Genomic DNA, 14481 nt, shown 5'->3' on the forward strand with positions numbered 1-14481 from the left:
CTGTTTCCGCTCAACCCAGGTGGTGTTGGACACCACAGGGGCAAGACTGTCAACTTAACAGCCTGCTGGGTCTGTGTGGGAACCCAGCCTGGCAAACGGTAACGCCTAATAAATATTAGTGGGTCGAAGGAAGGAAGGGAGAAAAGAAAGGGAGGGAGGGAAGGGGGGAAGAAGCTAGCTGTGTATGTCTTTGGACTTCTTAAGTTTAGGTTCTTCATCTGCAAAGTGGAAAAATAACAGTGGACTGTCATGGGGTGTCATGGGGAGGACCCGATGAAGTGACAGACAAGGTTGTGAGGACCTTTGCTGGAATGCAGAAAATGTACAGTAATCACGAGAGCTGTCATGGAGGCTGGTGTGTGTGTGTGTGTGTGTGTGTGTGTGTGTGTGTGTGTGTGTGTGTGTGAAGCGCATCCCCCTTTTCCCCCCTCCCCTCCACAGCTGAAAGGAATCCTGCTGCTGTCTGGAGATGCCCTAGCATCATATACAGTGACTAGCAGTTGGGTCAAGAACAAGTGTCAGGCCCTGGGCTGGGGATAGCAACTTCTACCCAGATCTACTCCAGGGTTCCAAGAGGGGCTGTCAGTGCCTCCTGAGCCACACAGTCACTGTAGCCAGGAGGCTGCCTGGGAACGCAGCTGGCTGGGGCGCCTGCTTCCTGGGGACGCTGGTGAGGGAGCTTTGCGGACAGAACCTTACTCTCTCCTTTGGGAGAGCTCAGGTCTGCTTTTTCATCCATTTACTACCATGATGCCACCTCAGCTAGTGTTTAGGGAGGCTGCTCATCTCCCAGACCCTTCAGGGCTCTTCATCCGGGTGGCCTCAGAAGTGTTCCTCCCTCTGGCCACACCTCTACCTTTCTGCTTCTGCAGTTTCCTGACAAGCCACTTGTCTGTATCCAGTCCACTCAGATGTGTGTGTGTGGGGTGGGGGGTAAGGGTGAGGTTCCACCTGCAGAACAGGCCACCTTTAGAGTTAGTCAGCCTTAGGCACCGGGAGCTGCTCCCCTCAGCTCTTCCCCTTTCTCTGGCAGGGCATAGGGTTATCTTCCTTCAAAACCCAGCCAGGTCCTTTTGGTTCCAGGAAACAGCCAACCAAACTGTGGAATCTGAGGGCAGGCAGTGAGCTGCCAGGGTGTGTCTCCAATGAAGAGTCTCTCAACTGTGTCCTAGGGGTCCTCAGCTCCCCTCAGGGTCCTCAGCTCCCCTCAGGGTCCTCAGCTCCCCTCAGGGTCCTCAGCTCCCCTCTTCTGCGTGCCTCCTTGCTAGGTCCTTGAGGGCCTATCCTGTAAGATCTCTACTCCCTATGGAGAGGTGGCAACTGTGGACTCTGAAGCTGCCATCTGTGTGTCTTTGCCTCTTTCTTTGGACAAATTCAGAGGTCATTGGGGGAACGAGCCATTCTCCAGCCATTCTCTCTCCAAGGAAGGCCCAAGGATGGCAGATTCAGAGAGCTCTGTATAAAAGCTAGGATGTCCCGGGACGAGGTGCACAGGCCTCTCTTTTCTCGGACAGAGCTCAGGAACTCTTTGCTCCCAAGGCCACTGGTGTAAGTTCAGATAGGAAGGAGCCCCTTCCTAATTGCTAATTGGTTACACTGCCTTATTCACAACCCCACACAATGTCGGGAAGCCCTGCGCCCTCATAGGGTGGGAAAGAAAAGACAGCAAAATTAACAGGCCTGTTTGGAGCGCAACACATTATCTATTTGTAGGAAAATTAAAGATTTGCTCTTCAGATGTAGGGGGCCATGCTCTTACCAGGCAGCTGGCAAATGGGAGAGATTGGAAATGATTGAATAGATCAAATTATTTAAATGAGAAAAATAAATTCGCACACAGCCTAGCCGCTGCCCGGTGACAGATCCGTTTATTTATCTACTGTATCGGTACCGCTTTGTCTCTGTCAAAAAGGTCATTAAACTCGCCTAGCTGCGTAATTCGCAGCCTCCTGCTCCTGCCTCGCTTCACAGCCCTTCTCTTCCCTCGACACCCAGCGCCACTTGAAAAAGAATTTATTATTGGTAATAAACAACATTTTTTAACCCTTTCGGCTTTCTCTCCTGCGTACCCTACTCTGTCCCATGGAAAATCAGTTTCTCTGTATGGTTTCTCAGGAGGAATCCGGGAGGGGGCTCCAGTTCCACCCGCGGATGAGGACTGAGAAACCAGCGGGCTCCAACTCCAGCGGCCCTCGGAAGCGAAGGCTTTGGCGATTTTTCTCAGCAATCCTCCTATTGATGGTGCGTGGTCAAGTCCTACCTTCCACGCAGAGAGTCTGGCCTGGTCTCTCCCTCCCGGTTAGTTCCCGAAGCTCCGCACCCCCTAGTCCAGCACCTACAGTTCTCTGAATTCCACTGCCACCCCCACTTCCCAAACCTCCAAGCCCTGGGCCAGCCCTGCTTTCTCATGGGCTGGAGATCAAGAGTGAAAAACAGCTCCAGGTCAGTCTCCTGCCGCCGCCGTCCAGCCAGCGTCGGCCGCGTGGGAGCTGAAAGGCGAGGCTCCGCAGACGGCAGGCTCCGGGTCTCGCGGCTCCAGGCAGGCGCGTCTCTTCCAGCTGGTCGGGCTGCTGGGTTGCCGCCGTCTCCCGGCTCACGGTGCCAGCTCCGCCGCTCTACGCTTGGCTCCCCGGCTTCGTGCCTTGCCCTGGGGGCGGCAGGGCAGATGGGGACGTCTGAGCTGCGGAGGATAGTCTCCATCCTCCGGGTGTCCCCCCTCCCAAATCCGGTCCAGGGTCCCCTTCCCCGCCCCCTGCGCAGGTGTGAGCGCGCGAGTGTGCACCCGGGCGAGTGTGAGTGGGAAGCGTGTGTGCGCGGGGGAGTACGCGGAGGGAGCGCGGGCGGCGGGCGGCGCGGGAGGCGGGAGGCAGGGCGCGGGGGAGGGGGCTGGGAGGGAGTGTGTGCGCGCGTGCAACTCCACTCCGGGGCTTTGTGCGAGCCCGGGCGATAGCATCAGCGGCGGCTGGAGGAGGAGCGGCCGGAGACGCGTGCAAGCCCGCCTGGCAGCCGGGGCAGGTGGGAAGCCCGCGCGGGAGACGAGCCGACGCGAGCCGGAGACGCCGCAGCCGAGTCCGAGCGGAGCCCGGGCGGAACCCAGGAGCCTTCGCTCGCGGGCGGCCCGTGGGCGGCAGCCGAGGCGGGGCGGGCGCCGGCGGGGCGGCCCCCCAGTAAGATGTGCGCAGCGCCGCGGGGCGCCCCCCACTCGCAGAGGCGCTCGGGAGCCGGGCGGCTGGGCCAGGCGGCGCCTCGGGGGCTGCTGCGCGCCCGCGCCTAGAGCTGCCGCCCCAGGGAGCCCGCCACGGCCGCGCCCCGGGCACGCTCGGTGGCGCCCAACGATGACCGCTCCCTGGCGGCGCCTCCGGAGTCTGGTTTGGGAATATTGGGCCGGGTTCCTCGTGTGCGCCTTCTGGATCCCAGACTCGCGCGGGATGCCCCACGTCATCCGGATCGGTAAGGGCTCCTCTAGAGCCGGGGGTCTCTGCGCGCTCGGGTGGGGACGGGAATTGGGGGGTAGTGGTGCTCTGAACGTGATCCGAAAGATTGTCCCAACCTCCCTCTAGGCTGCAGGGCTCGGGTGTCTCCTGGCAGCTCTTGGAGGGGAAGACAAAGTTCCAAAGCCAGGGTCGCGGGGCCTTACGGGAAAGAGGCAATCGGGCCGCGGTGGCGAGGAGACCAGGGTACGCTCCGGGGAAGGCGACGCGGTGGAGTGTGGCGAAGGTTCTAGCCCTAAGCCAGCGCCTCTGGGGAATTTCGCCGCGACTGTCAGCAAGGATGGCCGCAGACCTAGTTCTGGGACTGGCTTCTGCGCAGAGTGGGAGCCCTGGGGAAGGCGCCAACTTCTCTCCCCCCACGGGCACCTCACTGGAGCATGGGGACAGGCACGGGCAAGGGGTACAGGGGATGGATTCACCGGATTAGGATGGCGGATTTCCTTGCCCCTAGCTGGCCGAGAGGCGCAGGGCAGGAGAGGGGGCAGTCGCCTGCTGGGCGCTAGAGCGGGTCCCCCAGGCCCAGGCCTCTTTAGAGGAAGAGTAGCCGAGGCTGGGAAAAGGAAGCGCAGGAGGCAACCCAGCGCAGCAGGGGACGGCAGCCGAGGGTTGCGAGTGGCTTTTAAAGTTATCCGAAATCCCTCCGCAGCTGGCAGCGGCTGGCGGTCTGTGCGCGGCTTTTTTGGGGTGGGGGTGGGGGGTGGGCTCTGGCTTCTCTGCTTTTCTCACCGCTGCAGATTTCTTACTCTGGGCTTTAACTTTGTTGTGGCCGCCGGAGGCACCCTGCGCGGCAGCGCTCAGGCCCGGGCGGGAGCCCACGCGAGTCTCTAGCCCACTCACTGCGCAGGGCTGAGCCAAGCTGGGCTACCCAGGAGCTTCCATTACGGCGGGTTGCCCGCACCAGGCCGGAGACCTGGGCAGCTCGGATTCGCGAGACACCAACATCTGGTTCACAGCCAACCGATCTCTACCCAGACAGGGCAACCTTCCTCCTCCTCCGAGGCTCTCTTCCAGGAGCCGTCTCTGCTCCTGCAAGAGCGGACTTTGGGTGGCCGGCGGTGCGATGAGGCTGCAGGGAACTCGGGCCAAGCCTGGTCATACGTACTTGAGGTTTTTTCCCTAGGAGGCAGTCCTCTCGCTCACTCTCCCCGGAGCCACGTCCTCTTGAACTCAGCTTCAGAATGGGGACAGAAAACGATCCTCAGATTTGCAGATGTTGAGGTCTTCCAGTGCATGCCTACAATCCGATTCAGCACCAGGATGGGCTGGCATAGCACCCTGAGGCAGAGAAGGAGAGGCACTTGGGGGGAATCTGGGGACAGCCCTCACAGTCAAGTTTAACTCTTTGAAGACCAGGTGTCTCTGGGCTGCCAAGAGTGTTTTCTATCTCAATTACTGCCCCAGTACTGGCTTGGCCCCCATTCTAGCTATTAGTAGTGGGCCACCGCTTTTTTATTTCCTCTCTCAGTCCTTGTGATTTTGGGGGGACCTTCATGGTAGAGTGTCCTTGAGATAGAAAGGGAACCTCGAAGGATGCTGTGCCCCCTGCCCCCCACCCCGATGCTTTGCAGGCCTATCATCCTTGGTCTTCCCCCACCTCCCAGAGGGTGGGATGGGTGTGTTTCCAGATTGCTTTCAGGAATGGAAATCTTTGGAGACCTAGAGAGACAGGAGCAGGGTAACCACAGCCTAAGCGCTCCGGGCTGTAAATGGGCAGGGTAACCGGTCCTCACCTGCCCTTGTCCCCGGGACAGTAAATAGAGGTCTCCTCATTGCTGGGAGGAAGAACACATTGCAAACCTGGGTCCGTTTCTTGAGTTACAGTGTAATAGCGCAATTAAGGACGGCAGAGCCCCCTCTTTTCTAATCTTCTTCATATTAAGCCCTAGGATTAATTAGCGTGTCGGCCCAGGCCATTTATATCCAAGAGCCCGGCCCCGTTTGACTCCCAGCCCGAGGACTGGGGTGCTGTACTGATGCCAAACGTGACTACTGGAGCAGGGCCAGCTTTGGGTGGAGGATGGGAAGGGCCTGAGGCCTCTGGGCTTCTTGGGAGCTGCCTGGCCTTCTAGAGCTTGAAGTTAAACCTCGGCTGGAGGTGGAGCACTGGGAAGCAGGAAGCAACGAGGAGGAGGAGGAGGGGAGGGAGGACTGCTGCAACCCAGAGACGCTGCCTTGGCTAGACTGGAAGCCGATTCTCTGTTAGTCCCATCTCTGAGGCCTCTTGACTGGGCTGCAGGGATCGAGGCCCTGGAAACTGAGCTTCTCTGAAGCACTCTGGGTGCTCCTGCTGGGTGCTCCTGCTGGATGCTCCTGCTGGGTGCTCCTGCTGGAGCTGCTGGAGCCCGAATCCCTTCTCCAGCAGCCAGGCTTCGTAGCTGAGCACAGGACCAGAGAGGTTTTACCTGCAGGTGCAAGACGGGCTCTCTGGCCTGGGGAGGGTGTTCCCCGCCCCTTCTCTTTGTGCCTCTTTTGGGGGCTGAAATTCCCTCTTAGACAAGGAGATGGATAGCTCAGCAGCGTGACAGAGTGTTCAAACAATCTGTCTTGAATAGATGAATTGCACTGCTCTGTCTTTTTGTAATTGTGTCTATCAGAGGGAGAGGTCAAGGCATTGATTGCTTGGATGGTTTGCAAGTAACAAAGGAGAGTGAGGGAGAGAGAGAGAGTAATTGGATTGTAGTCTGCGGGGGAAAAATGATCATTGATTATTTTATATGAATATGTGGAAGATGTATTCTGTGTGTGATTATCAAGAGCTGCCATTGAAGGTCCGTGAGGCATATTGTTCTGCGTTTTACTATTATTGTCATCGTTATTGTTGTTTGGATGGATCCAGGTCTTAGGATAAGCAGTTAAGACTCTGGGTTTTCTCAGCTAAATGAGATTTAGTGACCTTCCATTTGGGGACTTGGATTTATAGGTTTATAATCTACACGCTCTTCAGGAGGGGTGATAGACCTACAGGCCAGAGGCTTGGATTTCCTCTTCTTTCTGCTCTTAATGAACTGAATCACTTTGATAATATTCTATTCTTCTTCCCACCTTGATGCTCAGTTTCCCCATACATACATACATACATACATGTCAAGTTTGCCTGACATCCTCACTGTGGTGTCAGGTTCCCTTTAGAACGGACTGCCAGGAAACGGTTATCATCATCAACGCAGGATCCTGTGTGCATCTTTCCTAGGACTACGGTGGCTTGGGGGCTGCTTGGAATCTGGAAAGGGAGCCAGGAAGCGGTGGCAGCGACTGGGGAGCCTGGAGAGTCTTTTCTGTGATGAGGGGCTCCGCAGCTGCTCTTGATCTCTGGCCAGCCAGTGGGGGGATTCAAAGCCAAATGACTGCAGAGACATAAAGCAGGTGGAAGGGGGTGGGAGGGAAGGGCGCGCCCGGCTCCGCGTTCTCAGTCTGCCCTGAGCCTCCACAGTCAGGGCAGAGCTAAGCAGTTTCTGAATGTGCACGGGTCCAGCAGCCCTTCCCGGTTCCATGTACCCTTCCTCGGATCAGATCATCCACATTGTCCCAAACACTGGTCTCTTGAGTCTGAGAGTCACTGTGTGTAAAACAATGAGGAATTTTCTTGACTGACAACGAGTGGAGACAGTGCGCCTTGTAGGAACAGACAGCCGCTGAATGAAGATCAATAGGGTTTTCCCCACTAGAAGTAAATAGCTTCAGACAAAACCTGGGAGTGGCCCGAGGGGCCCTAGACTGCATTAACTTGAGGAATTTCTGTTTCACTTTCCAGCCCAGCTGCTCCTGTCAGCTCAGGCTTCCCTTCTTCCCCAGCTGGAGTTTAATTTCCCCCTCCACGCTTGAGACGCTCTGAACAGTCTCATTTGGCCTCAGGATGTCCTGGGGTTTTTAGGTTTGTGTGGGGTGAGCCAGGCTGGGCTAAGCTTTCCCAAGGTCATGGGCAGACCCCCGTGGCTACGCAGCAAGAAGGGCTGAGTTTAGATGTCTAGCCCATAGCACTGTTTTAAAGGTGGCTCCTGGCTCCTCACCCTTACAGAATGCAGCAGTCAGTGCTTGGCTCCCTTTGACATTGTTTGTGTCCCCTCTCCCACAGCTGTGAGCCTCTTCAGGGCCCCAGTGATCTCCCAGGCACAGTGTTCTAGCCTTGTGAAGTAGAGTGTTCTGCAGAGACAGAAGGTCTAGGTGATCCTGTAGGTATTAGAACTCACCCCTCCTCCTAGGAAGGGAAGCTGCAGGTTTGGGCGGGAGACATTTGTGCTTTGTGGCTAGGGCTGATTCTGATGCACCATAGGCAAGGCCTCCTTGTCATCTCATGGTCAGCCACCCCTCTCTTCCTTCTGTGCCTGCAACCTGAGCCCAGTCATCCTTACTCAGGACCTGCTAGAGGCAACTGAGCTCTGATACCTCACTGGGTCTTGTAAAAGTGGGTGGGGGATGGAGGTCCCCAGAATCTGCCTGGCAACAGAGAAAACTGACATCCAAGAATAAGGCTCATCTCTGGAGCCTGCAACCAGAAGACCCTGGTGCATCCTCCAGAGGCTAGAGAGGTGGGGTAGGAGCCCCAAGAAGGTAGGGCCAGCCAGAGCTGGGGCCTTGGCCTTGGTCTGGATTGTTTTGCTTCCAGGTGCTGATTCCTCCGCAGCAGCAGCAGAGGGCAGTGTGTCTGTGCTCAGATGGCCACCGAGTCTCCTGCCTGGGGCCCCACTGAGTCTGGAGCGTAATCAAAATAATAAAGCAGCGACAATACCATGGCCGTAGTTTATTGAGCACTTAATAGCTGCCAAGCTGTTTGGAGTGCTTTCCAAACAATGACAAGTAACAGAGAGATAGTAAGTGCTCAATAAATGTGGCTGCAGCATTGTCTCCATTATCAGATCTAGCCTCTACAATCTGCTGCTGGTACCGCTCCCCCTTTTGCAGACAAAGAAACTAAGCTAGGTGGACTCACTTGCCCAGAAGCACATGGCTAGTACTTAGTAGACACAGGACTTGAACTGCAGTCAGATAGCCTCCAGATCTGGGGCTCGCTCGGAGCTGGCGATGTAGCTTGAAGATAGCAATAATTTATAAAGGGGCCAAAGGCAGACCCATGGTTCTGGAAGCTGAACGGGGTCTTGCTGGGTGGTTCTGGGGCTCTGGCTGGCCTGGGATGGTTTCTGTGTCTTGTTTAGCCTCATCAGTGATCTATGCAGTATCAGGCTCCCCTGGCTGATGAGTCACATATAGACTACTGTGAAATGAGTGGATGTCCAGGGAGATATACACTAATGTTTTTCTGTACTCCACCTGGTTTTGGCCTTTTGACTGACCAGAGCTTTAATCCAAGCCCCAGATAAAGGCTGGATTCTTCTGTGGTTGAGGCCAGTCTACTCACTGAAATCCCTCTGCTTCCCAGGAGTTTCCCTGGATATCCTCAAAGACAGTGTCAAAGCTTTGAGCCCTGAGGGTCCCGAGTGTATCTCGCCTCCAGCCTCTACCATCCCTGAGCCAGCAAAAGGAAGATCTGTGGTGGACGAGCCCCTCTTTGTTCTTTCTCCCCTGCCTCACCTCCGCTTCCTACCCCAGTCTCATCCCCTCCGTTCCCCTCCCCTCTCCATCATCCTTCCCAGGCTACTGATAGTTTTTATGTTGTTCTATTTTTAAGCAAGAGTCACATGCCCATCTTCTAAATGGAGTCTATCTGGTCTGGAACCGAGATTGGTGGGCAGTGCACGGGGCAGAGTGGTTGCTGTCAGCAACTGCCACTCTGCTAGTGAATGGAGGAGCTGTGTCACTTACTGCAGTGGTGACACAATTAGGATTGGCTCGGACAGAGGGGTCCTCACATTGTCATTGTCCAGCTTCCCTGTCTGCAAAGCTGGGGAAATACAGAATGTCTGTCTCGCAGAGTCAGATAATTGTGATGTCTTTTCAAAAGGCGTAGCAAGTCGGTCCAACGATCAACATTCCATCTTTGCTATTATTCCGGTAGTAGTCAGAGACCAGTTCAGAGCCTGGAGTCTGGTGAAGCTCCCCGGGTGTCAGGATTTAAGGAAGCTCCCAAAAGATGAGGACTTTGAGCCTGCCTCGGTGATGCAACAATGAGTACCTCCTTAAATCTGGGCTCTTTCCCCCTTCTTCTGGGTGAACTTCTGGTTCCAAATTTCTTGGATTTAGAGGTGCTTAGCTGCTAGACACAATCCTAACCAATAGGGTTTGGAGAGGTGAGACTGGAGGAGGGGCCAGGGAACTGGAGTTGAGGGCTACAGGCTGTTTGATTTTGTTGGTCTTCCCTTTTAACCCATTTTACAACAGCAAGGCCTCAGAACCTCTGTGCCACCCTTCCCCCAACTGACTTTGCTCTATTTCTTTGGAATCACCTCCAGAGTCCAGGCTGTCCCTCCCACTGGCATTTCCTTCTCCTCACAGCTCAGTCCCAGCACAGGTTCCTGGCTCTGCTTCTTTTGACCTTTATATATGCTTCTGCTAGTGTTATTGACCTTGACTATGGTTAGGCTCGGGGATGGATTTGGGCTTTCTCTAATGCTTCTGATTCTGCCATCTGCTTTAGGGAAGGATCTGCCCAAGGTTGCCTATAGCCACCTTTCCCACATCCCTACCAAATGGATGTTTCATAATGATGTATTCTATGGATAATAAGCTAGGCTTTTTATTTTTATGTTTTTTACGCAGAAGCCAGCGTGGGCCTCATATGCCATGTCTGAGTTTACTTATGGAATTTTTTTTTCTTGGCACCTCCAAATCATGGTGTGTCTGGGTTTGACGAGATTTATCTGATGGCGTTTCAGTGTGAATCTACTAGCGTGTGCTTGCTGCATGACCCGGGCTGAGTCACTTCCCCTCTGAGCCTCTGTTTCCTTTTTAGCTGAGACAGAAGTCTCTACGCGTAGTGGAGAACCTAGTCTGTTCCTTCTGACCTACAAACACTATGTATGGCTGAGCCTTACAGTACCGCCTTCACAGGGCTGCCGCGTGGATGAAAGGTGATGTTAATGTGTGTGAATCTCCTCGTACTGAGCCTAACGTTTAATAACAGAGGAGGAGGAGGAGGAAGGTTCCCCCGGGGTGGAGGCCATGTCTCTGCCGTCAGACGGAAGCTCTGAAGCTCAGTCTCTGGCTTTGTGTTCACCCTGTAGCTTACACTCCCTGCCGCTCCCTGTGTGTTTTGCTCTCTGCGCACATACCAGTGTGCCCTAGTGTGGAATGGGCAAGTCCAGCTGCCGTGCCAATTACAAGAGCAAGAGAGGAACCCTTCCCGGGACACTCCTGGACCATTATTTATCACACACCTGCAGCCTGGGGCGCTGCGTTTGCATTTGCAGTGATTTAATTGAAATGCTTTTTAAAAAGCCTGTGTGTTCAGAGCTGGGAAGACCCAGGGGCTGGCATGGGTTGCTCTTGAGGGATTAGTCTGAGGAATTCTGGTCAGCCAGCCCTTCTTAAATAGGGTGTTCAATGTTTGTTTCTTGGGCAGGTCGGTAGGGATGGGCTGGGTCAGAGGACAGACATTGCTGGCTCTTTTGGGAGATGCCAGGTAGTGAAGGCAAAAGCTGGGGAGGGGGTCCTCGTGGTGATGCAAGGATAGGAGATAATGAACCCAGCAGAGCTTGGGGGAGGGGGCATGTCAACCCTCTACTCCAGATCCTCCGGTGCTGTATTGGACGGTGGTTAAGGATGGCAGAGAGAAAAGGAACGAACTGCCGAGATCCCTGTTTGTGTCAAGAGGGTTCCAGTCCATAGGAGACAATTAAGTCTCCTGCTATTCAAGACAGTCTGCTGGCAGAAGGGATTTTATAGAGTTCTCAGAAAAACTGCGGGAACGAGCTCTTTAAATATGGCAACGCCGGGGACCTCTGCAGAGCCTCCCTGCCTCCGCTTTGCAGAACTGAATGCGCTATTCCTAAGAGCTGCCCAATTGGGCGGAAAAGCGGGAGCGGAAAGCCAAAGACTTCCTAGGGCTCCAAGCATCCCATTTCCTGTCTACAGAGAAGAATTGGGCTGCGGAGAACTCCAGGGGTCATTCTGGGCTTCTGGCTCTCGAGTATTAGCATTCATCAGAATCACAGAGAACTCTTTCAAACCCAGAGTACCAGGACCCCAGCCCCCACAAGGCTGCCACTCAGGAGGTTAGGGGTGAGGCCTGTGGATTTGCCAAAGTGAGTGCTCCTGGCCTGAGCTCTGTGCCCGCCTTCCCCCCCCCCCCCCCCCCCCCCCCCCCCCCGCCTTCTTCCTCTCATCACCTGCTTTGCTTGTCTGCTTTCTTCCTGGTTTTGAGCCAGTGTCTCACCTGGACTGACTTGGGCTCGAATTTTCTGCTATCCTTTTGTCTTAGCCTCTGGAATGCTAGGACGATGGAGAGCCATCATGCCCACCTCCTTGGTTGTCACCCTTTGAGAGACCGCTGTCACAACGCGGAGGACTTCCTGGAGCCCATCTCTACCATAATACCATAGGCTCTCTGCAGTCTCAGGGAGCTTGCTGCTTCTAGGGCCCACCCATTCTTTAGTGCAGTGTTGGCTGCAGATGCCCCTCCCTCAGAAGCCGTAACACATCTGCCTGCAGTTCTGAGGAGGCAGTGGGAGCCTATGTGACCTCTAGCATCCAGCTCTCAGGCCTTAAAATCCCTTCCTTCCTGCCTGTGTGAATTTGACTGACTCATGTCTCACAGTCTAGATTCCCTCACCTGTGAAACAGGAAAAGCAGCTTTCACAGCATAGGATTTTGTGAGAACCAGCTGGCCTGGCACACTCATGTACACACACACACACACACACACACACACTCTAAAACAAAAAGGACAACACAAATTTTTTCTATTGATCATTGTGGACACGTTTACAGGTTCTTGTATACAGCAGACTAACTTTAAAACCTGTCTTGGTGAAGTGCCACCTGTATGATTTGGGGCAAATGGTTACAGATCTCAAAATACTATTCACAATGATCATACCTATCTCCCAGCCTCTGGTAAAGATTGGGTGAGTTAATGTCCAGGAAGCCCTGGAATTCCCCTGTGTAGGCATTCAGTAGCTGCTCTCTATTGCTCTTGCTGTTAGATCACCCTGAAGCCAATTGAGGTGGGCTCCCCTTCCCACCCTGACAAATATAAAGGATTGTCTTTGACCCAAAAATGCCTGGCGCCACCAGCACATGTCTGCCATTTTACCCATTGTTTATTGAAAGCATCAGAATTGAAATCAGATCCACCTCCATGTGTCTTAGCCTTGGCCACTGATAATGCAACACCAGGCGTTTAAGCAGCTGTTTCTCTTTATTCAGCTGCTACTAGACCACACTGGTGGCCTCCTGAGATCATGGGGTCTTTTCTTCTTTTGATACAAGGTATCACCATATAGCTCAAGCTGGCCTTGAACTCATAGAGATCCACCTGCCTCTGCCTCCAGATCAAAGGTATGCACTGCCTCATTCAGACTGTGGGATCTTACCACAGAACTCACTGCCAGTCTATAACCTCTCTCATCCTCCAGGCAGGGCCTGTCATTTATCGCCTGCCTTTGAGTTTTCCTGTGTTTTCCTTTCTTTTTTTTTTTTTTCCTTATGCACTGTTGCTGGACTGCCCAGGCCTGTTACCACACCTCCCATCTCAGCAAGTGGGTATAAGTGTCACCATCCCCTTCTTCTGTGGCTTTCTTCGTGAGGTCTTTAGAGATGAAGCACCTGCAGGCTGGAGCTAGGGACCCCTGTTCAGAGTGGTAAAGCTTTGGGGACCGCCTGTTAGGTTGTGTAGCACGCCTCAGGCCATCAGAGCCTGGGACGGACAGGTCTTCCCTTTCTTCAGCCAGGTCTGTTTTGCTGCAGTGCTCAGAGTCTCTGCGCTCAGGCATGGCTCATCCTTACCTCATAGCTTCTCCAGCAATTGCTTGAGGCCTCCTAGGATGCTCTGCCTCTCCACTCTCACCCCTGACGTCTGACCTCTGACCTCTGATGCCTTCTGCAAGTCCCCCAGAACCTCCTTTCACTGTCCTGGGTAAAGTGTTCGCTGTGTTGTTCTCAGTCACTGTGGAGATAATCAATGCAGGGCGGACATGGGGCACTCTCTGCTGTACTCTGTGTCCAGCACAGTTTGTGCTTGGCCCATCATAGAGGATGAGTAAACACTGGTTGAGCAAATGGATCCATCTACAACGATGGTCGTGTGGACAGAAGGCCACCTAACTGCCTTGTCGTTGAGTTCAGCACCTTTCCTGTCTCATCCCTGAGGATTTAATGAGCAATCTCTGGTATTCTCCCAACACTCGGACTGGACCTTCGCTGTCCAGTCTACTGGGTGACACTGGAGTGGCTGGGGTCAGTGAACTCATCCTTTCCAAGCCCAGGATTAGACAGACATCCCATCCCCATCATGTCTGATTCATATCCTGATGGCTGTGCCCTTGGGAGAAAGGCAGCTGTCCACTTCCAGAGCAGAGGGAGGATGCAGTCACGACCCCTCTGCCTCTCTGACCTCACCGCTCTCCCTCCCACTTGCTGCTGCTCTCTTGGGAACCGCTCTAAGGATATGAACTTGTGTCCTCTGGTCCTTGACAGGCTGGTCATTTGGGGCAACCGGGCAACCGTCAGGCAGAGTAATGGCTGAGCCACTTGTACTTCTGCCAGTCCCCTGTCACCTCTCTGAATCCTGCTGGGATGTGTAGGCAGCAGACTGACAGCTGAGCGCTCACACACAGACCCAGGCCCGCTGTCATCCTGTAGACTCGGGATGCGCATGTTCTCTTGGAGAGCCCTCAGTGTGCCTGTGTGTGCACATGTACCGTATACTTGCCAGAGATGTTCCAAGGGGGTTTGCTTCCGTAGAGCCAGCTTACCAAGGGGAGGCTTGGCAACTGTTCCTTGTCCAAAGCCCAAAGAGTGACAGCAGTCTCCCCTGATCACTCGGGACACAGGACTTTGGTGAGGGTCTCCCTTCTTGAGTGTCTAGATGATCCGTCCGCCATCATGGTAGGACTACGAGTGCTATGAGCTCATGACATAAAGCCTAAAGCCCCCAAGG

General features: G+C 54.4%; 1 protein-coding gene across 1 annotated transcript in view; it reads left to right on the forward strand.

Moving 5' to 3' along the window:
- The first annotated feature begins 3335 nt into the window (after nucleotides 1-3335).
- Grik3 (glutamate ionotropic receptor kainate type subunit 3) overlaps nucleotides 3336-14481 on the forward strand; it is a 216048-nt gene continuing 204902 nt past the window's right edge. The window contains exon 1 of the mRNA XM_052177323.1: nucleotides 3336-3450. Coding sequence (XP_052033283.1) covers nucleotides 3336-3450 — 115 coding nt within the window. The remainder of the gene's footprint in view (nucleotides 3451-14481) is intronic.

The sequence above is a fragment of the Apodemus sylvaticus genome, chromosome 3, assembly GCF_947179515.1.
Source record: "Apodemus sylvaticus chromosome 3, mApoSyl1.1, whole genome shotgun sequence".
In the NCBI taxonomy this organism is placed as follows: domain Eukaryota; kingdom Metazoa; phylum Chordata; class Mammalia; order Rodentia; family Muridae; genus Apodemus; species Apodemus sylvaticus.